The 27,136-nt window shown below is 31.1% G+C and overlaps 1 protein-coding gene across 1 annotated transcript; it reads left to right on the top strand.

The window, feature by feature from the left end:
* Positions 1 to 2,736: 2,736 nt before the first annotated feature.
* LOC134687207 (uncharacterized) lies at positions 2,737 to 26,658 on the top strand. The gene is made up of 16 exons (XM_063547318.1): positions 2,737 to 2,984; positions 4,221 to 4,412; positions 5,393 to 5,554; positions 6,175 to 6,262; positions 8,014 to 8,131; positions 9,259 to 9,391; positions 12,044 to 12,187; positions 12,582 to 12,779; positions 13,551 to 13,676; positions 14,524 to 14,721; positions 15,102 to 15,263; positions 17,861 to 18,072; positions 20,123 to 20,249; positions 20,724 to 20,888; positions 21,942 to 22,127; positions 22,832 to 26,658. Exons 2-16 carry the CDS (start codon positions 4,232 to 4,234, stop codon positions 23,152 to 23,154), a joined length of 2,523 nt encoding a protein of 840 aa, XP_063403388.1. The 5' UTR covers positions 2,737 to 2,984; positions 4,221 to 4,231; the 3' UTR covers positions 23,155 to 26,658.
* The last annotated feature ends 478 nt before the right edge of the window (positions 26,659 to 27,136 follow it).

The raw sequence follows: 27,136 nt of genomic DNA, 5'->3' as shown, positions 1-27,136 counted from the left end.
TTGCCCTACCAGCTGATGGACTATATAGTTTTAACAGTCAACTACAGCTTAATGTATTGTGTATGTAGGTAATATCTTTGGCTAGCTTACTTGTAATCTGAACCATGAAGTCATTAAGGTCATCTAATACCGTCCTTTTGAAGTAGTCTACTCCTACAGACAGCTAGATTGGTTATTTGTCGGACTAGTCTATACTCTTAAAAGAGGGTAGTATACATAACATGATAATGGCTTCCCGGTTCAGCTAGCTAGCAAGCAAGCAAGCTTACCAAAAGCTAATACCTTTATCTACACACTGTATGCATTTTGCTGTAAAACTAACAGATAAATCATGCTCTCTCGACAAATTTCAATCAGGACCCATCCAACATCTATTAGTATGTGTTAGTAATATGCATACAATATTACAAACATAAAAAAAAATCTTAATAGAACAAATGAACAACTCATACATGATTTGCTTACCAGTCTGGAGCACATGAGATCACCTCTGATTTTAGATGGGGTTTGGTATCTATGATGAGTTTATTTCTTTCTATGTTATGTTTTGTAAACTTTTGTATGTCTATTTGTCATTTTGTCATTTCCCCCCATGGCGTGTTCAGTTTTTTTTGGCTAAATGCGTTGGAAATTCTCTTTTCCTCTTCTTTATATACTGAACGACTTTAGAAACGCATCACTCATTTTGTTGATTTTTTTTTACCAAATCTTGTTTGATTTTCATACAACTTCTTTGCGTGCTTATCATACTTCTTTCTCTGTACAAAAAATCAAAATCTGACGTACCGAATTTTTGAAGTCGCACGAATTTCTTAAAGCGAAATTTGGGACCCATGAAAGATTGTTTCAGTTGTTTTGCTTTGTGAAACAGTTCTTTCAATCCTCTGTCTCAATTAAACCAGTTTAAAAAAGTTGCATCTCCATTTTGCCAAGACTGAGAAACAAAACAAAAAACTGAATTACCCCTTGAAAATACTGCAAACATTAAAACATAAACGTGCGACAACCATACTGTATGACTTCAGAAACTCGTCTTACTGTCCTTCCGACAACGATACAAGTAGACAAGATTTGTTGCTGGCCATCAATGAACAGATAAACGTTTAGAGACAATGAAACGTCAACAGAATTTGATTACGCAACGTCATTTGCCAGACATGTTTACGGCCGCAACGACTTTCGTCAACTGCTAATCATATTGACGAGTGCCATTGAGTACAGATTCATGCCATAAAAGTTTCCCATCATCTGAATTGTCAAAGAATCGACTGAAGGAAAACCTTAAAAGCCCCCAAGTTCCAACCGCATAATTGCCAAAACCAATTAATGGGTTGAACAAATGCAAAACCAGAAGGTGTAAAACAGAACTCAAAACATGTCAGACAGAATTTGTTGACCTTTCTGACAATTATTTTGGCGTTTGTAACATGCAGTCATCGCTTTTGACGGAAGTGCACGAAGTTATCAAATATGAAACAATGCAAACGATAACTCAACGACCGGATTTCTGAAAAGGAAAAAAAAAGAAAATAAACCAAAGATAAGAATTTACTACAAATGAATTACAAGTTCCTGAATTAGGACAGACACATAACGAATGCGGTGAGGTTATACTTGTTTATGGGCTCTATTCTTAATGATAGTGATGTTACTGCACAATATCAGAAAAACTGTAAAAGACAAACAATTGGTAGTAACTTTATTCATAATATTGGCACGCAGCACAAACAAGTATTTGTTGAAAGGTATACTAGTATTTCAAGGTCAATTACAAATAATATATTAAGCATGCTCTCACAGAAAAAAAACGAATCAACTTGGACACATCCAACGCATTTAGTGGTAAGACGTCACAGTATACACAGTCTGAGAAAAGCATGACCTTATTCAATGACAAATTGTAAGTACAAAGTACAAATTACGTTTTACAGATTTAGGAATCTATTTTTTTATGATTAAAATCAATATAACTACCGGAAAAGCAATACCCATAGACAAACGAAGATATATATCAATGAGATTGACGGGCATGAAGTAACTTGTCTATTTATCACAGGCACTTGTCCCAGAATTTTTTTTGCTATATATACCTTATTATAATAAAGTATATAGGAATACTTTTTCTGAGACAAGTGCCTGTGCTATTTATTCAAAAGACTGTGATGCACCATAGTACCCGACCGTGCGAGGGTTGTTTAGGCAGTCGTGATCAATGTCGTTAAGAACTCACATCATCATCATCATTAGATAGTACTATGAGTATACGCATTTAAAAAAAAAATTTTGATGGATTATAATGTTCGGAGGTTTTCTTCATTATTGTCAATTAAGTTATGTTAAATGTTATTTATGCAAATCTTCGATTTTAATTTCTACTTCCACACAGAATTTTGCATTGATAAATATTTATAGTTCGAATAAAATACGACGGCATTTCTAAGGTTTTATATACAAATTTCAGCTCAAAAGTCACAATCAACCAATCAATCAATCAATCAATCAATCAATTGGTGTGAGAAAAAAAATAGATGTTCTTGGGTAGGGCTTCAAACATATTTTGAAACCTCTTTAAGAAGCATATGTTTCTCTTTTTAAATCGAAGCGAAGACATGAACACGACAGGCTGAAAAATAGAACATCATTTTGGAGTCTTACTCGGATTTGTCACTATACTTTTAGCATTTCTTGTCCGGTTTCATTCACGAATTAGAATAGCTGTAACTAGTTCCGGTTACTTGCTTACTTCCGCTTGTTGTAGCAACAACAGAAATTCCTTGTTCTCGAATTTCATAGCCTATTTAAACTACAATGAACGTTTTAAATTCAATTTCGATAGTTCATTTATGGAAAAGTAAATAACAGCACAACAGCTGACAATGTTAACACGAGGATTTTTTTATTGACTTTTGATTTTGTGACGGAACAGTGCACCTGCTGAGAGTTAAAAATAACTGACAGAAATTTTAGATTAAGCTTGATATTGTGTACGTTTTGAATATTTGAATAGTTAATTCATTACTTCCCACTTCTTGACCAGTTCTAATTTATGACACAAATTGTAACACAGCTATATTTGTGAATCTGCAAAACTTTAATGACTTGTGGGCACTTAAAAGCCACAAACTTTGACTGTTTTTTTGAAAAATTAACAAATACCTTAAACAAACTATAAGAAGTTTTATGCTCTTACCTATAAGTCCACTACCAATTTTGGAAGAAGAAGGATATTTATTTATTTATTTGGCTAGTTTAACCCAAGGGAATTAAGGGACCCGCTTCAGAATCCAGCTCCTTGCAGGAAGTATAAAACATTGTGTCTGCTAGATCTACTCAAATGATGATCCTTATTGTGATTCATACATGTTGATATTGTCTTAAAGGAGATTAACAAAAAAAGAAAGCTCATATTAAGGAATCCAAAAATTAAACGCTCTCTTGAGTAATTTACAAATAACATAAGAAAATGACTAACTTCGTTAAGGTTGACATATACTAAAAAATATGAGATGAATACAAACTGCATAATTTACAAGTTAAACAATTACACTATACATTTAGTCATTTACTGACATACTCACTGAAAACACTGATCTTTATTTAAAGATCCATGAAGCCCACCTGATGATCTTTAAAAGACCTTAAATAAATATTATACCTACACAAAGTGCAGATCTTGCCCAGGTTTATTGAAACTATTTGCTTTGTACTTCGTGCTTTGTGGCTTCAGCCATTTTTGAATAATGAAATTGATTTGCTATGGTTGGTGTATCATTGTATGTAATGTCTAGTACATGTATGGTTGACATAATTATAGTAATGAGATGTACAATATGGATATATATTATTTTGTGACTGTTGATGAAATTTACAAATACTCCTTCCTTGTAGTTTTAGCTATACAATTTAAGTGGACATGTTACATTGTTTGTTGCATTTTTTACACAGGAAATTTTATGATGAATGATTTTTGGTGCTACAGATTAGTAAATGTAATAACTACTACTAAGTATACAAAACCAAAAGGTTCCTGCTATCATTTTAGTATAATATTAGTAAAAATTTTGGGGAATTTTCAAAACATATTTTTATACTGGTGGAGAATATATGATGTCTCTAAATAGTTAGTTTTGGTAAGCTTGTGATATTTGCTGCCCCATTGATAATTTGTACACATCATTTGTTACAATTCTTAAAATCCATAGAGCATTTTTATCTTTCAGGTTAAAATAATATGGAAACTTCAGTGTTATATCGCTGCGCTGGTGACATAATTTACAATGACCAGGAACCAGTTCCAGGTCACATCAGTGATGTACAGCTTAAGATGTACTCAGAGACCAGTAACTTTCTACAGTATCTCAAACCACTAACACCACAGTATCCTTACTTCTTTGGACAGATTAGATCATTGTGTAAGTATGAAGACAGAATAGAAAGGAAATTAGTTATATAAATATGCATTTACTGCAGGATTTGTTGCTCATGCTGTCTGGATGCAGTAGAATGTGTCCCTTTGCTTGTGGTGCATGTCCTTATATTTTATAATTATTGGCTGTTTGGCTGTGTGAGTCGGCTTTCACGTGTTTATTGACTTGGATGGAGAGTTGTCTCATTGGCACTTATACCACATCTTCTTATTTCTATGACACAATATCAACTTTGAGTTTGATTGACTGAAAGGTGCTTACTTGATAAGAACCTGGGGCAAACATTGAATATATACAAAAGAAGATGTGGTATGATTGCCAATAAGATAACTCTCCATAAGAGACCAAAATGACACGGAAATTAACAATTATAGGTCACCGTACGGCCTTCAACAATAAGCAAAGCCCATACTGCATGCATGGTACGCACAATTATCAGTTAAAGTCTGTTTAAAATAGAGGAGGTATGGTTAGAGTAATTATTTGAAGGCTGAAATTGTAAGTAAAAGTATTGTGGAAGGCAGATTTATTTTAGTTCTTTGTGTCATTGGGTGCTGTACAGTTTAAGTGTATACTCCACAATCTATTCATAAAAAAAATGATTTCAACTGGATTGGAAACAATTGTTACCATGAATAAATTTAGCAGAATCATTTTTACAAGAGTAATCCTTTAATAGTTATCAAAGGTACCAGGATTATAATTTAGTATGCCAGACACGTGTTTTGTCTACATAAGACTCATCAGTGACGCTGAAATCAAAATAGTTATAAAGACAAACAAGTACAAAGTTGAAGAGCATTGAGGACCCGAAATTCCAAAAAGTTGTGCCAAATACAGCTAAGGTAATCTATTTCTGGGATAAGAAAATCCTTAGTTTTTCAAAATGTTGATATGATGTGAGATTTATTTAAAGTTATTGTCAGTTTTATCTGTCAATTATGATTCTTATTTCTTTTCCATAGCAACCAAAAGTAAGGTTACAATAGGTATTGCTGGTCCCGACATCAAAGATGATGCTCATCCTGGGAACTGGAACAACACTGTTGGTTACCATAGCGATACAGGAAAATGTTACACATCACACAAAGAAATTGCTAACACATATGGAGAAAAGTTTGGTATAGGTATGTACAATGTATGGCAATAAAATGTTTGAAAATTAATAACAATATGGTTTCAAAAAGTAAAATCACAAAAATACTAAAATCTAAGAAAAAATTAAAATTGAATGTCCCTAATGAAATGTCAAAATCAAAAGCTCAAACACATTAAATTAATGGACAACAACTGTCATATTTCTGACTTGGTAGTTGGTACAGGCATTTTCTTATGTATAAAATGGTGGATTAAACCTGGTTATACAGCTCGCTAAACCTCTCACTTGTTTGACACTGAGTCATATAAAATTCCATGATAATTACAAGGATGTGTGAACAAAACAAACAGACATAATAGGTGCCCATAAAAATGTCAAAAATAGGAAAACTGGAACAACACTTACCTGCAAATTATCAATATGAAATTAAATGGTGAATTAATAAGTCAAGCTGTCAATTGGTCAAGTACACATCACTTAAGAATGTGTGATCTTAATTTCAACAAATATGTACATATATTTTTTTTAATTTGGGGAACATGTTTAAAAGTAAATCAAGAAATTGTTTTTGAATTATGGATCAGCCTACACATTCTGTCATCTATATTGCTTAAGCATGATTTGACTCCAATTTTCTGTTTCTGACAGGTGATGTGTTTGGAGTATGTGTTACCTACTTTGGACAACAAATGTCAACAGTTACATTTGTGAAAAATGGAAAACCTGTAGCTACAAGGTAAGACAAATCTGATTAAATATAAATATCTTAAAAAGAAATAATGTACATTGTAACAATGCTCCGTCAAAGTCACAATGTATAAAAAGTTGAAAATTATAAGTCAAAGTATGGCCTTCATCGTGGAGTCCTGACTCACACCTTTCAGCAAGCTATTAAGGGCCCCAAAAAAAACTTTTTAAACAAAAAAGCTATTGGTCTAATAATCTGGAATGCAGATCTGGTGTCCACACTTCATTTACCAGTACATGTACAACAAACCTCTTTTCTACTTTCTGTTTTGAAGACCTGTTTGAAAAATCAGATTTTGAAATTGAAAGTACTTCCATAATTTTTTTTCAAGGTTTCACTGAAGCTTAAATACAGTAACCAGATCTACCTTATCTATGTCTTTTCTTTTTATTAGTGAGCAAACTTTTATTGATTTACAATGAAAACAGATAAATGCATGCAATATTTTAAAAATTATTTGCACCATGGCAAAATATGATTTTATTTGTCATTTATAATGAAATCTTTTTGCATAAGATGAGTTTTGAAATACATGTACTGTGAAAGTACTTTAATTCGTGGGTATCAATTTTCGTGGTTTCAGCTATATTTACATGTTCGTGGGTTTTTAAATAATTGGATTTAAGGTTTCTAGAAAGAAAGAAAAATGAAAAATTGAAGCCTTCAGAAACGACGGTTACACCTATAAAGTCTAGATTGAAGGAAATTGCTAAGTAAAAATTGACCCGTATAAATCGTAGTGTCAACACTTATTAACCCAAGATAAAGTGATCAACAGATTAAGGGCCATCAAATGTATTAATAAGGCCATAAACATGTCACCTAAAGAAAACAGTAGCATAAACAAATACTATAAACGTATCTCGAGTTGTAAAATAATTCTTATCAAAATAAAGCCCAGCATGAATTATTATTTCACATATGTACGAGAACTTTGATGATATAAAATGAACACGTTATCATACAATTCAAGCATATCAATACCGGAAATCTGTCTTTCATGGATCAAAATATTTTTTACGAGAATTAAAGATCAAAAGTTGTACAGTTTAGGTTATTAAAGATTAAATGGATTTATTCGTGCATGCAGTTGTAGTTCTTAGCTATATATAGTGCATTTGCCTTGTGATTACTATTATATAATTCTCAGATTTGGCGTTATTCAATATCTTCTCTAATTTATAACAGTAGTCAAACCTACATGGATATCTTTCCATGTCTTGATTTGGACAATGGTTGTTCTATTACGTTGGACACTTACATTCGTGGATATAGTCATCCATGAAAACCACGAAAATTGGTACCCCACGAATAAAAGTACTTTCACAGTAGATATTTGCTTGGTTTAAACACTTTATAAAGTACTTAATACTATGCATTACATATATATATGAATATAAGGACAGTGGCGGATCCAGGGGGAGGGTTTCGAGGGTTGGAACCCCCCCTTTTTTTGGACGATCAATGCATTTGAATGGGGACATATAGTTGGAACCCCCCCCTTTGTCTTGGGTTGGGAACCCCCCATTTTTAAATGGCTGGATCCGCCCCTGAAAGATATATCATTGAGATCATACATATATTTCTAATAATCTAAGTTTGACTTAGACATTTTCTCTGTACATTGCATTTCCTTAATATGGCAAACTATCAGGTAAAGTAAATATTGATACTCTTATCTTTTGAATCTAATTATTGTGAAATACATATATATAATTTTTGTTATCATTTATATACAGGTACCACTTTGAAACAGACCACAGTAAGTTCCTACCTACTATTACACTTGAGAATGGACCAATAGATTTAGGGATCATGTGGCCACAAGCAGTTTTTGGAAGTCCACAGTTTGATGAAGTATGTATTTTAATGACCCACCTTTGGCATAATGTTATTTCAGTGTGTGGGTTTGTTTGTCAGTCAGCCTTTCCCACTTCAGGTTAAAGATTTTAGGGAACATAATTTTTGATAAAGTTGAAATCCAATCAACTTGAAACTGAGTACTTGTGTTCCCTATGATATGATCTTTCTAATAGTAATAGTTTTTCCCTAATTTCAAGGTCCTCTGAACATAGAAAATGAAAGTGGGAGTGGGGCATAAGTGTACTATGGACACATTCTTGTTTATATGACAAATGTTACTACATGTATTTATGAACTGTTAGATTGATTGAATGATCGTTTGTGTTTAATGCTACTTTCAGCGCTATTGGCAATATCCTTTTTATATGCATGATTTTCATGATTTTGTGGATATATATATGTATATATGTGAAATGTGAATTAAAATGTTCAACATAGGACATTTTTTCTATTGAATAGCATGTAGACTTTGGCACAACCATGAATTAAATTGTCTTTAAACAATTTTTCTTGAATCTAAAAAAATTATTGAACAATTGAATTCTTTTAAGGTGGTACCTAACACTACAGGGAGATAACTCTGTTAAGTCAACTAAACATTTTAATTACAAAAAATTATTGAACAATTGAATTCTTTTAAGGTGGTACCTAACACTACAGGGAGATAACTCTGTTAAGTCAACTAAACATTTTAATTACATTATGTTGTAAAAGGAATACTAAGCTTCTCAATGATCAAAATTGGTGTTTGTCAAACTGCTATATAACCAGTGTAATTTTTCTGACAAAACGGTTGGTTTAGAATTTTTTAAGTTTTTTATATTTTTGATAAAGGGTATGTACTTTGACAAAATTTTAGGAAAATTAAACCAGCCAAATTAATTTGAGTGCAGGTGTTGGGTACCACCTTAAAACCCCGGAAATTTCAAGTATCTACAAAATTGCAATATTTCCATAAACTGTAAATTTTGGCACATCTATATACCAAAGAAAAGAAATTAAGGCACAGTAACTTCTGAGGTTGAACTTGATTTACTTATAAATTGAATATCTCCTTATTGATTATATTTTAAACTTAATAAGAAAACATTTACATGGTATCTTTTGTTTTATTTCTACAGAAAAATATGTTACATTGGATGTCTGACCCGTCTGTAAACTTTGATATGTCAAAGAGCATGTTTATACTCGACAAGGCAAAAGATAAAATTATTGCTACTGCACCAATACAGAGTCCTATGCCATTGTGTTCAGGTAAGTTCACCAATACAGAGTCCTATGCCATTGTGTTCAGGTAAGTTCACCAATACAGAGTCTTATGCCATTGTGTTCAGGTAAGTTCACCAATACAGAGTCCTATGCCATTGTGTTCAGGTAAGTTAACCAATACAGAGTCCTATGCCATTGTGTTCAGGTAAGTTAACCAATACAAAGTCCTATGCCATTGTGTTCAGGTAAGTTCACCAATACAGAGTCCTATGCCATTGTGTTCAGGTAAGTTCACCAATACAGAGTCCTATGCCATTGTGTTCAGGTAAGTTCACCGATACAGAGTCCTATGCCATTGTGTTCAGGTAAGTTCACCAATACAGAGTCCTATGCCATTGTGTTCAGGTAAGTTCACCAATACAGAGTCCTATGCCATTGTGTTCAGGTAAGTTCACCAATACAGAGTCCTATGCCATTGTGTTCAGGTAAGTTCACCAATACAGAGTCCTATGCCATTGTGTTCAGGTAAGTTCACCAATACAGAGACCTATGCCATTGTGTTCAGGTAAGTTCACCAATACAGAGTCCTATGCCATTGTGTTCAGGTAAGTTCACCAATACAGAGACCTATGCCATTGTGTTCAGGTAAGTTCACCAATACAGAGTCCTATGCCATTGTGTTCAGGTAAGTTCACCAATACAGAGACCTATGCCATTGTGTTCAGGTAAGTTCACCAATACAGAGTCCTATGCCATTGTGTTCAGGTAAGTTCACCAATACAGAGTCCTATGCCATTGTGTTCAGGTAAGTTCACCAATACAGAGTCCTATGCCATTGTGTTCAGGTAAGTTCACCAATACAGAGTCCTATGCCATTGTGTTCAGGTAAGTTAAGGTGGTACCTAACACTACAGGGAGATAACTCTGTAAAGTCAGATAAACGTTTTAATTACGCTGAGTTGTATAGTTGACTGCATGGATTTGTCAAAAGACAATACTTTATACTTTCAACTTGAAGTGTGAGTGTACTTTTTTTTAGGACGAAATGTTTAGATTCATTTATGTTTGTACAATTAAGCCTCTCAATGCTCAAAATTGGTGTTTGTCAAACTGCTATATAACCAGTGTAATTTTTCCGACAAAACGGTTGGTTCAAAATTTTTGAAATTTTTACATTTTTGTTAAAGGGTCGAAGTAAATACTTTGACAAAATTAATTGAAAATTATACGAGCCAAATTAGTTTTAGTGAAAGTGTTTGGTACCATCTTAAGAGTCCAAAAACTTTATTCTTTTCGAAAATGTGACTTCATTAACTATATTTGTGTAAAATATGTTCTTATAAATCATGAATTTTGTTTCAGTCACTATAAACATTTTTTTTTAATTATACTTTTTTTTTATTTGAACAGTAAAGGAAAAATCATTTTTGTGTGGTGATTCTTGAATTTAGCAATAATGTTAAGTTTATTAAGCCTATTTCAAAAGCTTTTTAAATAAATGTCAGGTATTTAAATACTGTTAATTAAGAAATTATTGTCTGCATTTGTAATTGCGATTTTGTCATTTTAGATTTCAATGCGATTTTATTTTTTAGATTTTGAGAAAAATCTTGTTTAATTCATATAAAATATTTCCAAATGCGAGTTTAAATTTTTGCGTTCCAACTCTGTTGCATTTTTCGCAATAATAAAAACCTCGCAATAATTTCTGAATTTACAGTACAAATTTCTGAGATAACAAAGCTTGATTTAGATGAGTTTACCTTATATTTACCTTTTAATAAATATTAAAATCAGTGTATTTTATTTTAAAATTTGAACTTATTTTTTTTATTAGTTCTATGCAACCATTTCTGGAATTTCATTTAATAAACTTATATCAGATAATTACATTGAATTATAAGGGGAGATAATTCTGTGATTAAATTGTGATTTTTTATAAATTTTAGCTAAACATGTCCTGATGCAATTTTCTCAATAATAAAAGCATTGTATAAATACCAAATTTACAATACTTTTTGCATTTCTTGATTATACTCTGTTAGGCAAGTCCATGAGTGCTGGACTCATGAAAATCTGTCTGGGTTAACCATTTTCAAAACTGATGAGTCCAAAGATGAATCAAAATTGATATATTTTGTATAAACAGAACACACATATCATCATGATCATCATTTTATAGCAAAAGTTTAAAAGAAATGTGAGTTTAATATCTTTTCATTGCTTTATTAGGTCATGGAATCTAAAATGACAAATTTTATTGCAATAAACTATCTTCATTGTACTCTTTGACTCACCATGGCCAAAAATGACAAGTCCTTGAACTCACCTACAAAAATCCTTATTTAGAACCCTGGATGATCCTGTACCCCTGTACCCTGTACCTACCAGTAATTGAATGTACTTATTTAAAAGAGGGACGAAAGATACCAAAGGGAAAAACTCATAAATCTAAAATAAACTGACAACGCCATGGCTAAAAATAAAAAAGACAAACATACAAACAATAGTACACATAACACAACATAGAAAACTAAAGAATAAACAACACGAACACCACCAAAAACTATGGGTGATCTCAGGTGCTGCGGAAGGGTAAGCAGATCCTGCTCCACATGTGGCACCCGTCGTGTTGCTTGTGTGATAACAAATCCGGTAAATAGTCTAATTCGGTAGGTTTTAACTTCTATTTGGCAGGTTTTTCTCATTTTGAGGTATACATTAAAGAAACAACAGATGGCGCTGCAGCATCAGTAGGTATTGGTGATTGTAGTCCTCTAAAACCATCACCAACCTGTGAAATATTACGAGATTTCATGACATGGACGGCTGATGGCAAAGGTGAGTTTATTTTTTTTTTTTTTCCACCATGATTAGTTAATTTGATTTTTAAAACAAGACTTGCATTCTCCTACAGCATATTTAAATCAACAAAATTAGTTCCATTATCATTGAGAGCTACATACTAATGAACTCTAGGATTAAGTTCAAAACTAATAGAAACAAATAAAAAAGTCATTATTTGTATTTACAAAACAGACCATTCTTCTTAAAACTCAAAATTAAAGAAAAAATAGTTGGCATATTTTACCATGGATATATAGAAAAAGAAATGAAAGCAGTTCTGTTACATATTATAGACAAGAAAAAAATAAGAAAAGGAGCCCTTAAACAAACATTTTTTTAAAGTTCTGTCTGACTTCATAAACTAAAAAAAAGTATTATAAAATTTTAGTAAACAAAGTAGAAGAAAACGACAGAGTTGGTATGGGAGTACACTACCATCCAGATTCCAGAGATAATCCCGCATACAATGACAAAGAATCACAGTTGGTGTTGTGTTTTGTTACAAAGAATACTGTTACCATCTATGCAAAGATGATCATACAACCAGAGGGAGGCTTCTATCCTCTGGTGCTACTGGACCAAAACTGTAAGAATATAGTCAATTATTAAACAAAAAAATAAATCGTATAAAGTTATACAATTAAAAAAAAATCTCACATCATGACATATATCTAAATAAATTAAAAAAAAACCCAAAAACTTTGAATTCATAAATTCTTGAAACATTGAAATGGGGTTTTGCAAGGGAATAATCTACTGTCTTATGTTTTCTATACACAACAAAATTATTGTGAAAAAAGTTATTTGTTTTCAAAATTTCACTAATTGTAAGTTTGATTTTTCTTTGTTTATTTGATATTATTTGACTATAAGTACAAACATGTATCAAAATAACCACTATGTAGGTAACCCGTTGAATTATCAGAAACGTCAAAATAGTCTATTGACAGTCACTTCACTTCAATTACAGGACTGTTTTTATAGATCTAATGCAGTACAAAAAAAATGATTTCATACAAATGAAAAATATCAACCTGAAAGGAATATTCCTTTACTTATATGGTTCTAATTTGTATAGAATCACATCAAAAACAGCTATTTTAACAGGACTTTTGATTTTGCCTTTTGATTTTTGATTTTCCTTTTTCAATTTTCCTCGGAGTTCAGTATTTTTGTGTTTTTACTTTTTACAGCGGTGTTTTATTTTCAATACATTGAAAATATATTAATTGTTATCCAAGCCATTCAATAGTTACTCCTTTACAACATGTGAACTGTTGATTTGACTACAAGTTTCAGCCAATGAAAAAAATTGTTACATAAATTAAAAATGCATTAGGAATGTCCTTTATTTTAGGTCGAAAGGTTTCAGTAGATGTCGAGTCCAACAGAACAATAGAGGTGTATGATAATTTAGACAGAGTGTTCAAAGAGGCTGTAGAGGAGGCTACCAAACATATCATTGAAGATTGTATAAAGAGAGGTTTGTTGACAATAAAGTAAAGTAAATAACTCTGTATTGATGAAAGAATGGATATGAATAGATATTGTATCATCAAATTTAATGCTAAGGAGAAAAAAAACCTCAAAACTTTCATTTCTTTTTATTCATCTTTGAGTCACTTACAAATTATATGTGGGTTCATTGGGAGGACAAACACCACAAAATCCTTCAAGGCAATACGAGGAATTAAAGTAAATTCAGAAATTATTGTGATATTTTTATTATTGGCAAAAATACAACAGAGTTCTAATCGCAATAATTTAAACTCGTATTTTGAAATTTTTTATATGAATAAAACGGGATTTTTCTCAATATTGCAAAAGCTAAAACAGCATTTTAGTCTGAAATGACCAAATGCAATAATAAAGGCAAGCAATAACTTCTGAATTTAAAGTATTTGTTTTGTGTTACTATGATTAGTTTTATTTCACAGCTAACTAAGACTGTTAATAGTTGCAATAACATAGTGTAAATTAATGAATATGTTACTAGCAAAGTCAGATAATTATTGCCAAAGAAACCCATAAATTACAGTATACATGTAGTATAAAAGACCTTAGTATATGACAAAATGTGAAACAATTCTAAAGGGAAACCAATTGCCTGATTTACAAAAAAAACAAGAAATGATAAACAAATATGGCATGCAGAAAGTATCAACAACCATTTATGTAACCATTTTATTTTGAAGCAAATTCTGCTTTTTTGTGAATTTTAATGATTTTTTGTGTGAATTTTATTTTAATTTTAATGATATGTTATGAAAGCATAAAAAATGGAAAAATCATTTAAATATAACTAAAAACAAGGCTTTTTTTCGTTGCAGAAATTCATATAAAAATGTTCCGTAAGTCTGATGCGTTAGTTCTGGATGTTCCCAAAGAACCGTCAACAGACATTGACCTGAGTAAACTGTACTGTAGAATTACATTACCTGCTGAGACTATGGGAATTCATGCCATACAGTTTTGCAAGCCTCTAACAGAAGACAACTCTTACTTCTGTTTAGATATAAAAACCCTGAGTATGCAATTGTTGATTTTATTTGTAACTTGTTTTCAAATAGCTTGTTTTCTTAAGTTTATTATAAATGACATCAATGAAAGATTATGGTTAAGTTTAAAGAAAAACAATTTTCCATTAATACAGAATTGGTTTTATTTTATTTGTTAATGTATTATTTTAGTTTTGCTTTAACCATTCAAAATAAAAATGGACAAGAAAACGATACACAATACTGAAGTTCCAAAATAGAGTTATTTTCAATCTGGTTGAGGGGTCAAAATAGAAAAGTATGGTTGAAGTGTTACTTGGGAATTTACTTTTAGTCAACATTTTGCTCCTCATTTATACTGAAGAATAAATATATTTTTAAACCGATTTAACAGTAAAAATTATTTTCAGATGAGGACTCTGTTGTGACTACTGGTGTTGCTGACAGCACATTTGACTTGAGTAAGCATCCTGGTAAAACAGAAAACACAGTAGGATGGATGTCACAAAATGGTCGCATGTTTTACAATACTAGATATGAAGGCAATGTGAATGGGCAAAGATATGAAGAAGGTATTTATAACATTAAAGAAGGGTGTAGACCTTTGTTCAGGGAGACAACTCTTAAAATCAGTTATGCGTTTGTAGAGGTCAAGTTTCATCAATGAATTTTAAGCATTTACCTGAAACAGATGAGAAATAATCTATGTAACCTAGAAGTTTAGAATATATCAATGGAAATGGTTGACACAAACATACTTATGATTTTAAGAGTTATTTCCCTTAAACTAGGCCTACCTTATATTAAAACTGAGACATTCTTGGGCTTGTATCAAAAACTGGAATAAAATTAAGAACTTCTACATTATTTTGCTTTTTTTCAAATTTGAATCAATTCAATAATCTAAACATATCTCAAGAAATCACTGGTTGCTTGTTCTTAAAACTTGAATAAATTCAAGAAACTTTCTGTGTAGTTTAGATATTGGTATGGTCTTACACTTTGTGTCTTGTAAAAGTATTAATTCTTTAGTTTAAGCAATGTATACCTTTTGCTACAAGAACTGGGGCCGGTAACAAGAAATTTTATTAAGAGAGGTCGTAAGTATTGAATTAAGGGGAAGATAAGATAATTCTAAGATCATTCAAAGAGTGTAAATCAAAGCCCCCTCAGGTTGTTTGTAGATCGCTCTTATTTCTCCCTTAAGTTGCATCGTAATAGTTTTTAAGTTACGAGTTCTTAATAATTTTCTGGTGTGTCCGTTTTTGGTTCCTCGCAAAGAAATTAGAATCACCTTAAATGAATCATAGAAACGCTTTAATGAACGATTAAATGCGCATAACAATCAACTACCCATTTAACATAAGGAAAACAATTCTGGCCGCAGACCACCATTATTCTTCCGGCCCTTTTTTGATAAAAGTAAAATTGAATTAAAAAATTTGCACCACTTCAAATATGAAATTATTTTAACCGCTTATATAACATTATTATTTTATTAAAATATTCTTGTCTCAGGACAATCATTTTGAGGGCCCTATTATTCACCAGGGCAATGGTAGACCCCTAATGGTAGGATTTGAATCGAGTATAAATGACGAGTCTCAAATGACGTAGGCTAATTTTTCTATCCTACCGTTCATTTTGGTCTAAACAATACTAGAATGGTTTACTTTTATAATTTGTAATTTGGATGGAGAGTTGTCTCATTGGCACTCATACCACATCTTCTTATATTTTTTCACTTTAAAACAATATTTTTTTTTCACATTTAAAAAAACCTTCTTACAAAAAATGAAATCACAAAATTACTTAACTCCGAGGAAAATTCAAAACGGAAATTAAGTCCTTAACCAAATGGCAAAATCAAATGGTTAACCACATCAAACGAATGGACGACACTTCAGTGTCATATTCCTGACTTGTTACAGGCATTTTCAAAGTGTTTATAAATGATGGATTGAACCTGGTTTAAAGAACAGAACTTCTCACTTGTATGACAGTCTTGTCAAATTCCAAGTTATTGATAACAATGCGTGAACAAAAAAGACACAATAGGCAAAAATGTAAAAAGAAAAAACAACAGGTATACAACAACAACACCCAACCCACTAAAAACTGAAGATGATTTTAGATGATTCGGAAGGAAGAGCAAATCCTGCTCCACGTATGGCGCCCATCGTGTTGCTCATTGTATGATTACAAAGCTGGTAAATAATTGGTCAACCAACTTATGATGGCTTCCGTAAAATTTAATAAGTGATGATTTAAACTTCACCATTTGAAACTCTTGGTTTAAAATTGAGGTCACAAATTTCTCCTTGCTTTATATTTAACACTTCTCTCAACAAGCCAAAATTGTAATGTTTTACAAAAAAAAGAGAAGCTACCCTCCTCTACATACATGGCCAAGTAAACACTGATATATAATTTCCTATTCAGATGAATTAATAATTAGAATAAAAAAGTTCTAAGGTTTTTTTAAGCAACTTGTTCTAATATTAACAAGTGAATGTACAGCTAAGAGTAGTCAGGACCACTCTTACAAAAAAATGTGACGTGAAGCTATTGCGAATTGTTCTTCGTACACCCCTAAGTTGCTAAGTTTGTTTTAAGAACACTTAATAACTGACCAAAATTTAAGAATTATTTTGTGTTGCCGAAAATTAGTAAGAATGCTTTAAGGTAGAAGTAAGAATCGTTCTTAAATCATGCACTTTTTCAAAACATTAAAGGGTGTCAATCATTCTAAGATAGGTCTGAGGTAGGGTCTTGTTACATTCTTAAATCTTAAGACGCCCTTTAGACGTTTGTAAGAGATACGAATGCTTCTTGTTACCAGCACCTGGTCTATTGAAATCAAAAAGCTGAATAATATTTAAATTTTAAAGGGAGATAATATTTAAATTTTATACAAGGGAGATAACTTGACACTATTTATGAAACTGTTCTGAATTGTACCTTTATAGAATAGAGATTATAAACATGATATAAGGTGAATGAATACCTGAAGTAGTGATAGAAGGTAGTGATAGGGTAATTAACCAGTGAATTAGAAATTTGATGAACTGCGAAAGGTTGAGTGAAACACTTAACAGTCAATTTACAGGAAACAGAAAAATTAAATCAAAGATTTCATGGACTTATCATACATTTTTTTCAATTTCAGGTGATACAGTAGGACTAGATTGTTCAGTGTTTGAAAGTAGTCTTCCAGTAGTTTTGTTCTCAAAGAATTATCATCCTATAGGATTAAGATACCTGATGGCTAATGATCCAAGTCAATATTTTCCTACTATTGCCCTCTGTGGAAACGGTTATGAGGTTGTGGTTGATGTTTTCTGGCACACTAGACTATGTGTTGGACCTACATTTGAAATTGTGAGTTTGTGTAAAAATAAGAATTGTGACCAAACTACCATTGTGTCCTACTAAGCTACTATATAAATTCTTTTAAGTTTACAACCAAAATTGTAAGGTGGTAATTCTAAGATCACTCTACTGGTAGTAATTCATAGTTTGGAACCTGACTTCATACATTTGTTTTTAATACAACACAATTGATTAAATAAATAATACTCAATAAATTTATTCAATTTGACTGATTATTTGCTAGAAAATTTGATAACATGTGTATAGTTTGTATTGTTGAATTTACCTGTATTGTCTGTATTACAATGGATTTATGATTTATATGTAGATTACAAAATTTTAATGTAAATTGTGGAAAGTTAGACTTACCAATAGTTTTAAATTGCTTTTAAGGGGGCACCCGACCCGTTCTAAATCAATTTTTATTTAAACATAGGATTTCTCTATTTTTTCTTTAAATAAACTTCATCCTATACAGTATACTAAATGGAAAACTTAAATAAAAGTATTGGGTCACTGTTCATTTAAGATCACAATCGGCCTTTGAAAGAAGCATGTATTTTTGTTAAGGTACTTTTTTTCTGTTGAACTCATTGGAGAAAAAAAGGTAAAATTGAAATAAAAAAAGAACTAAATTACAGAAATCGCTTAAATTTTACATTATTTTAGTTTAATAAAAAATAATATAGGTCACCTATGAGTTAAAAAAGTAATTTTAATTTTTATGCCAAAAAATGGCATTTTTTTTTCACCAAAGGGAGATAATTTGGAGCTTTTTCAATGATTAAACATTTTTGAAGTACTCTGGGGCCCAAAACGAAATGATTTTTTTTGGTTAATTTTTGAACCATAACATAAAGTAATAACTAATAGTGTAATAAATAAAATTTGTAATGAAAAAACAAATGTTTCAATTTTTACTCATTTTTTTGTACCCTCGAAAATTGTCAAATTTTGAATGGTGGGAATCAAATTGTGGATTAACACAAGCTTGCATTTTTATGAATACATGTACTTGATTTCTTGGTTTTGCTATAAATTTCTGCATATAACCTTATAGAAAATGTATAATTCATAGACTATTTTAAATCATGGTTTATCTGTACCAGGGGTCGAAATTAGCGCTTGTCCAGTAGTCCGGGACTAGTAAAATTTGTGTCGGACCAGTAGATTTTGTCAGCTGGTGGTCCGGCGGACCAGTGGAAATTTGTCGATAAAAATCACTGATTGCATCACAATCTCCGTTTGTTTACAAAACAATTTACCTGTGAAATCAATTACACAGTATTGGGGATATTACAATTGATCAAGTTAATTAATATCTCGGGTGAGCGTTCTTCACATTAATATAAAACTTGAAAAATTTTGGAAGGAGTTAAACCGCCGGACAAAAAAAATTAAGATAACTTAATCCTGTCCCTTCCTGCTCATTCTGTCGATGCAGAAAGGGTGTTTTCTGAGATGAAACTTGTAAAGAATGATTGGCGATCAAGATTGCGTCAACTGTTTTATCAGATCTGTTATTCATTATGTTTCACACTGAAGATATAGCATCATTTGATCCAGTCCCGGCTATTGAAATGTGGAATATTTCTGGACAGCGCTCCAGACAACCTAGTCCAGCACCCTATGGTCGTCGTGAGGATTGTGATAACGTGGAAGACAATGTTAATTGATATTTTTTCTGTCCTTGATCCTGATTTTGATAAAGAAAATCATTGAGATTACCAAAGCCTTTATCAAAATCAGAATAAAGACTATTCCTTTGTTACTGTCTAACTTATGTAAACGAAAGCATCAACATTAAACATCTGTCATTTATATTAGTGTTTGTCAAATTAATGTCATTTTTGCAGGACAAGTAGATTTGGAGCCGGACCAGTAGAGTTTTCAGTTTACTGGTCCGACTGGCCAGTACACAAAAAAGCTTAAATTCGACCCCTGACCTGTACCCATGGAAATCAAAAATTAAAACCTATTGGTACAATGTAATAACCTCAAGGAAAATAAACTGTGCTTAACTATTTTTAATTAGGATTTAATGGTGCTTTTTTTTTAGGATAATGTGAACTATTGGATTATCCCAGAAGGATCAAAGGTTAATGAGAAAGAAAAGGTGGTAACAATACCAGAACATACAGATGCAGAAGTCCTGCAATGTCCATATCCACTCAGTGAAGATATAAGTAAGACTTTCTTGATCTCAGAGTCCTAATGGGGGTACCTTCATGACAAATAATGGTAAAACTCTTGCCAAATGATGTTAATGGTAATTTTTGGTGCTTGACGATAAAATGAACAATTTCTGTTAGATGATATCATAATTGACTGATTTTTACGTTATCGCTCGGACAAAAATAATCCTGAATATAATGCCTACCCATATTAAAACTACAACAAAGTACGGCTTGCATCAATTATTTCTTAGAAGAATATTTTCATCAATGTTTTCTTTGCTTCAATGATTTTGAGTATGATCAATTAAGCTTAAGTATTCATGTTGCCTCTGAGTCAATAAATAGCATGCAGGGATGCAGGTCTATGGTACTGGTCTTGTTTTTTTTTTAAGTTTCCATTTATTAGAGACTTTTCGTTTTGAATTTTCCAGTATTTTTGAGATTTCACTTTTTATGTATTAATGGTTATGTTTTTAATTACAGAATTCAATTATTTTGAGATACAGATTATAGATAAATTTGGCTCCAATGCCGATGGAGCACCACCACCTGGAATAGCTTTGTCATCTCCTTGTTTTCAGGATATTAGTGTCACCATGTCCTCTAACTTTAGACAAGATTTTATCAGATTTTTGGCAAAAGGAGAGGGTATGTAAAGGAAGAATTTTTTTCCATGTTTAATTACTGTAGATTCTTAGCTTATTGAGTATCAGTCGAGTACAATGCAGGGTTTATATCAAAATCATTGTGACTGGTTCTTGTCCTGATATGCATATATTTACATTTTAATTTTAACAAAAGTAATGTGAAAGAATGAAAAAACATAGCATTCATTTTACATATTTTTCAGAAAATTATTTTAAACAGTCCAATATTTTTTGTCAACAAGCTGCTCTCATTTTTTGCATAGATTCGTTAGTACAATTAAAATGTTTGCAGGTCATCATCAATAGGTGACACAGAAGTTTTACAACAAAAGATTTTTTACAATAAAAGAATAATGTTTTAGTAGTAGAGGATAGGATTGTATCAAAATACAATAATGGTCAACTAGGTTTAGCTAGCTATAAAACCAGGTCCAATCCACCATTTTCTACATAAGAAAATGCCTGTACCAAGTCAGAAATATGACAGTTGTTATCCATTCGTTTGATGTGTTTGGACTTTTGATTTTGCCTTTTGATTTTTGATTTTCCTTTTTGAATTTTCCTCAGAGTTCAGTATTTTTGTGTTTATACTGAAGAAAATATTCAGTTTTAAGGGGTTTTGGTACTCTTTTTCAAAAGAACAAGCTTTTTAAAAGACTATCACAAATTCATAGTATATATATATAAAGGAACTTTAAAAGCAGAATAAAATAGGGTTTGTGTGTTTATGTTTTCGAGATAGAAGCCATAGAAATTTATTGAAAATTTGGTGGGAAATTATTCTCTCAAGGTTTTACATACTATTTAACATTGACACCCTTTTTCTTTCAAAAGATTTTCAAATATGACTTTTTGAACTAAATTTAATAAAATTATGAAAAGAAAAGTAGGGGTAAGAAGGCATTTTTTTTTAAAGGCAATACATTGATAAAACCAGAGGATTAAAAAAAAATCTGGCAAAATTTCAAAAAGGAGAGGAGCAAACATCCTCAATAAATGTACTAATCAAAATTTCAATTTCTGACAAATATAGTTTTTTTGTTTTGAATTTTAGCTGAATCATCAGTGTCTGTTGGAGATACTCTAGGCTGGGGAGTCATTGTACCAAAAAGTGAACAAGAAAAGAAAGAAAATAGACTTGTGATCTGCTATCTGTGTATAAACAGGAACATAGCCCTTACAAGAGTGTCATATGAACCACCAGGGGGATTTTATGCCACAGTTTTACTTTACCCAGGAGGTAGGTTTTATGCTATTCCATAATATATCTAAAAGTTACAATTTACCATTATAAAGCTAGAGGTTTTATTCAGTGTCTTACTATGTCTGCTGTAGCTATAGTATGTAGTACAGACTTTAGTATACTGTAAATTTAGAAATTATTGAGTGCATTTATTATTGCAATTCTGTCATTTTAGACTGAAATGCGGTTTTAATTTTTGTGATATTGTTAAAAATTCTGTTTAATTCATAAAAGAAAATGAAAAAATGCGAGAAGTTCAAATTATTACGATTATAACCCTGTCACTTTTTTGGCAATAACAAAAACATCGATATGATTTTCTGAATTTACAGTTTATGGATGGTGATAAACACTACAAGGTGGTTTTACATTACAGTTTTTTTTAGCTATAAATTTTATCTCACTTTGTGGCTCTTTATTCCTTTATACACCTTTGATGGTTACATGTACAAGCAAGGTTGTTTGATACTACAGTTCAAGTTGAGGGAGGGGTTCTCATTTCCCAAAACCAGCTTATGATTGACACTGTTTTTACCGGTTACATTTTTGTAGTTCTTTTGTATTAAAGTTTATTAACTTGATCTTGATGGCACAATGAGGTCATTTTTTATTTAAACAATTTTATAATAAACTGTAAAGTTGTTAGTTAAAGGTGCCTGTGAAAGAAAAGGAGTAAAATGTATTATTTTTATTACTTGCAGTAAACAGAGCGAAGATAGGGAGGATTCGATATATTCATACTCATCCACTCACAGAGGATAAGATTAAAATATTACTCAAAGAGGCTAAAGATATAATAGCATTAGAAGAAGCTGCAAAACTTGAAGGTAATGATGCCTTAGATGTGATAGAAGACAAAAATTCTTTGTTCCGTCATCTTCCAGGAATCCTTGATGAAGATGAAGAGAAACCGAATAAGCAAAAGATGGAAAATGTTGCTTTTACCGCTAATGCAATTGATAAACAGAAAAAGAAAATGAAACCAGGAGGAAATGATGAATCCAAAGCTTGTGTAATATTATAGAAAAGAGTGCAATGTTGATTTGTTGACAGTGACTTGTACATTTTACCTACACATACATACACACATGTATAAATAGTGCAATTGGGTGGGGGATATTTTTGCTATTGCCAAAATTGTCTTTAGTGCTTTCCATGTTGATAGTGTTGTTATTTTTTAAAATATGTCAAAAACTTGTCATGTAAGACTTGTCATGTAAGACTTGTCATGTAAGACTTGTCATGTAAGACTTGTCATGTAAGACTTGTTATGTAAGACTTATCATGTAAGACTTGTCATGTAAGACTTGTCATGTAAGATTGGTCATGTAAGACTGGTCATGTAAGACTTGTCATGTAAGACTTGTCATGTAAGACTTGTCCTGTAAGACTTGTCCTGTAAGACTTGTCATGTTAGACTTGTCATGTAAGACTTGTCCTGTAAGACTTGTCATGTAAGACTTGTCATGTTAGACTTGTCATTTAAGACTTGTCATGTTAGTCATACATTGTAAAAGAGTATTCATGATCATCCATTTCTTTAAAATGGGGAATTCAAGTGTTCTCATAGTTGAAAAAAAAAGTGCCAAAATATTTTTGATGTGTATTGTTTGTATGAATTTTTTCAGATATTAGTTAGAACTATTTTCATTGAAATATCACATTTTTGTGGCATATCTGTAATATCTGCAATACATTCAAGGATAAATGGTGTAATGTGGATGATGAAAAATGAATAAATTATTGGATGTATGTTGTGAAATATTGATAAATGGTAAAGTATGTGTGGTGATAATAGTGATGTAGTGTGTGCATTGGAATTCTAAAATGAAAGTTGACAGTTACATATCAATGAGTGCAATGAAGCTATAAAGTGTAATTGGACTTTTCAGAATATAATGCATTCTGGGCAATATTTTCAAAAGTGTTCACCAAAAATTTGTGATTGGTTTAAATCGTTCTAAACAATGAAAATTCAACTAATGACATAACTTTTTTTTCATTTTGGTGTACAAACATTAAGATTGCCCATAGTCCTTTAGATTCTGTAAAGGAAAATTATGAATAGTTAAAGACTTAAAGTACTATTATTTGAAAGAATTAATTCAGCATTATTCGTTATCATGCAGCATGTTAAAACCTATCTAGCTTCTCAATCACAACTACTGTTTATGTTAAAACAAATTCCACTCCCTTTCAAGAACTATAAATTCAGAAACTTGCATGCATTAATAATTGTAATTTTGTCATTTTATACTGAGTTACGATTTTAATTTTTGCAATACTGATGAAAATCCTGTTTAATGCATATATAAAAAAATTGTGTGTTTAACTTATTGCAGTTATTAGCCTGCTGCATTTTTGCAATAATAAAATCATCTCAATAATTTCTGAATTTTACAGTATTGATAAGTGTGATTTGTTCCACAAAATCCATGAATAGTGGAAAAGTGTTATATACTGTGTTGTTTATTGGATATATAAGGGACAACATCAAAAGTTCAATGAAGGATAAAAAACTCAATTCATATATTTTTTTCACAGATTCCTACCCCCTCTTAACTTAATTTGGGAAAAATTGATTGACCACTAAGGATATATGTAAAATCGATGTCAATTTATACCAAACTTGCAGCAATTTGACACCCCCACTCCCTAACTATTTGAATTAAGTTTTTTTTATCCTTCATTGATTTTTTTATGTAGTCCCTAAGCCAGTGATGTGGTTGAGTAGTTGGACAGGTTATTGTGTTTGTTATTATTGTAAATGTTGTAAATGTTTATTATATATTTTTTATTGATGCAAATTATTTTGTTGTTGTTATTTCTTTTTTATTATTATTATTATTGAAGTTCAGATGTTCAGGGACAAAGATAAGTTTTGACAAATAAGATATAAATGATAATTATCAAAAGTTAGTTTTTGATGAAATTGTTTCAGGAAAAATACATGAAAAAATTGTTTTTAATCAAAATATGAAAGAGCGTAAACTGTGCTTCCTCGATCGTAATGCATTGAATTGGCTAGAATTGTTGAATTGTGCGTTTTTGGAAACCAAAATACTTCCTCTCATTTTTAGATACGACAAACATGATGTTAATTGTATTCTAATCTACAAATTTCAAAAGATAATTTATCTAGGAATCATCAGTTCCTAGCTGATTTTGCGAGTTTAATTTTAATTTAACATAAACAATATATTAAAGTTACTGTCCAATAAATATTGTGATTATTCACTTTAATTTGAATGGATTTATTTATTTTGATCATTTATTTCGGTAGTACTTAGAAAATCATATTTGCTCAAAAGTAATTATACCAAATACAAAATAATTAACAATAATAGAAAATAAGTTATGTCTTCCAAGGCATTGGTATCATCGGAGTTATCTCCCCATAAGCATCTTTTATTATCAGATTAACCTGCATGTTTATCTCTGTTTACGAAGATTTCTTGAATAATTATTAATGAATTTGTGGTGTATTTTTTTCATTGAAAATTCTAAAAGTACTTCTTTTTTTGACAAATGCATAATACTATTTGTTTAAGTTTAAACATGATTTTTAAACAAGGAGTTATAGTTTTATCTATGTCTGTTTATTTAAATTCCCAGGCAAAATTTTGAATGAAGTCTTCCAAATATCTTGCCTTGTGATGATAATTTAAAGCGAGTACTTATTGTTTAAAGAGATGAATTTGAAATAAGAAAAATGTGTCGGGTCTCAGCATTAATACATGGATGTTTAAGTATGAGTTTGATAAATTAATCTTGATTTTCATTAAACAAAATGGTCACTAATTTACAATAATGTTTTGTTTTAATAATATTGATTAAGATTTAGAGTCAAAAGACAAGCATCTACTACTGATCAATTATTACACGATATATAGAGATCAAGAGTTGTATTATATACAAATTTATCACTTACACAATTTCACACAATAATTCAAACATGTAAATTTAATAATTATAAATATAAACTCTTTGAATGCACCAAATAATCTGTTTTTGTTAATGTTTGAAGTGCACAATGGGTCAAGGTTTTTGAGAAATTTAACACAGTGCAACTTTGTTTTCATTGAACATTCAAACAGTTTCTCAGATGATAAACACAATTACTTTAAAAAGAAAATGGTTTTACAAATCAGCATGAATTTTTGAGTTTTTGTGTAGAGATGGCAGAAAGTCAATATAATGGTAGGTGAAATTGAAACAGAATTTCACCGTTCTCCTGAAAACAAAGTTGTTCTGTACTGTAACATATTGAAGTTATTATTTTGGTTATTGGGATTAAAATTTTGAATTTACATATATGCATATATTCCTGCATTCCAGTTTTTGTGGTAGAAATTGAAATCAATATTGCTCAGGTGAATATTAAAACAATTCACTTGATGGTAAAATTGCAACATTGCATGAATAGCAAACCTGCTTCATTTACAAAAAAATGTTTAATAAAATCTTCTGAAATTTTTAAGCTCCATTTACGTTTCTGAAATTATAACTGACTCAATGAAAAAAATATAGTGAAAAACTATTTGAAGTAGATCTTTTATAAAGTTAACATAACTGTGATAATAATGATCTCTTAATTGTTCATGTGATTATATATTTTTATACACTATTGTTAATAAAAAAATGCATGATTTGTTTATGTTGTTATTGCACCACTGAAATTTCCTTAATTGATAAAATTGACCATTATATGAACACTTAGTCCCTCCACGTACAAAATAAAGCAAAAACAACACAACACACAAAACATTGTTTGCCCATTATTTTTTAAATCACGATTCACGAGATGATTTTTTTGTCAATCACGATTTACAGAAAAAAAAATTCCATGATCACAGATCACGAATCATGAAAATGTAAAAAAAAAATCTGTAGAAAAACGGATCATGATAGCGAAAATACGCTGATCACAAAGAACGAAAAATAACCCATCATAAGGGAGCTACCATTTGATTTTTAGGGGGGGGGGGGGGGGGGGGGGGCTAGGA

The sequence above is a fragment of the Mytilus trossulus genome, chromosome 10 (assembly GCF_036588685.1).
Source record: "Mytilus trossulus isolate FHL-02 chromosome 10, PNRI_Mtr1.1.1.hap1, whole genome shotgun sequence".
Taxonomy (NCBI): domain Eukaryota; kingdom Metazoa; phylum Mollusca; class Bivalvia; order Mytilida; family Mytilidae; genus Mytilus; species Mytilus trossulus.
This window is presented reverse-complemented; position numbering and strand designations above follow the sequence as displayed.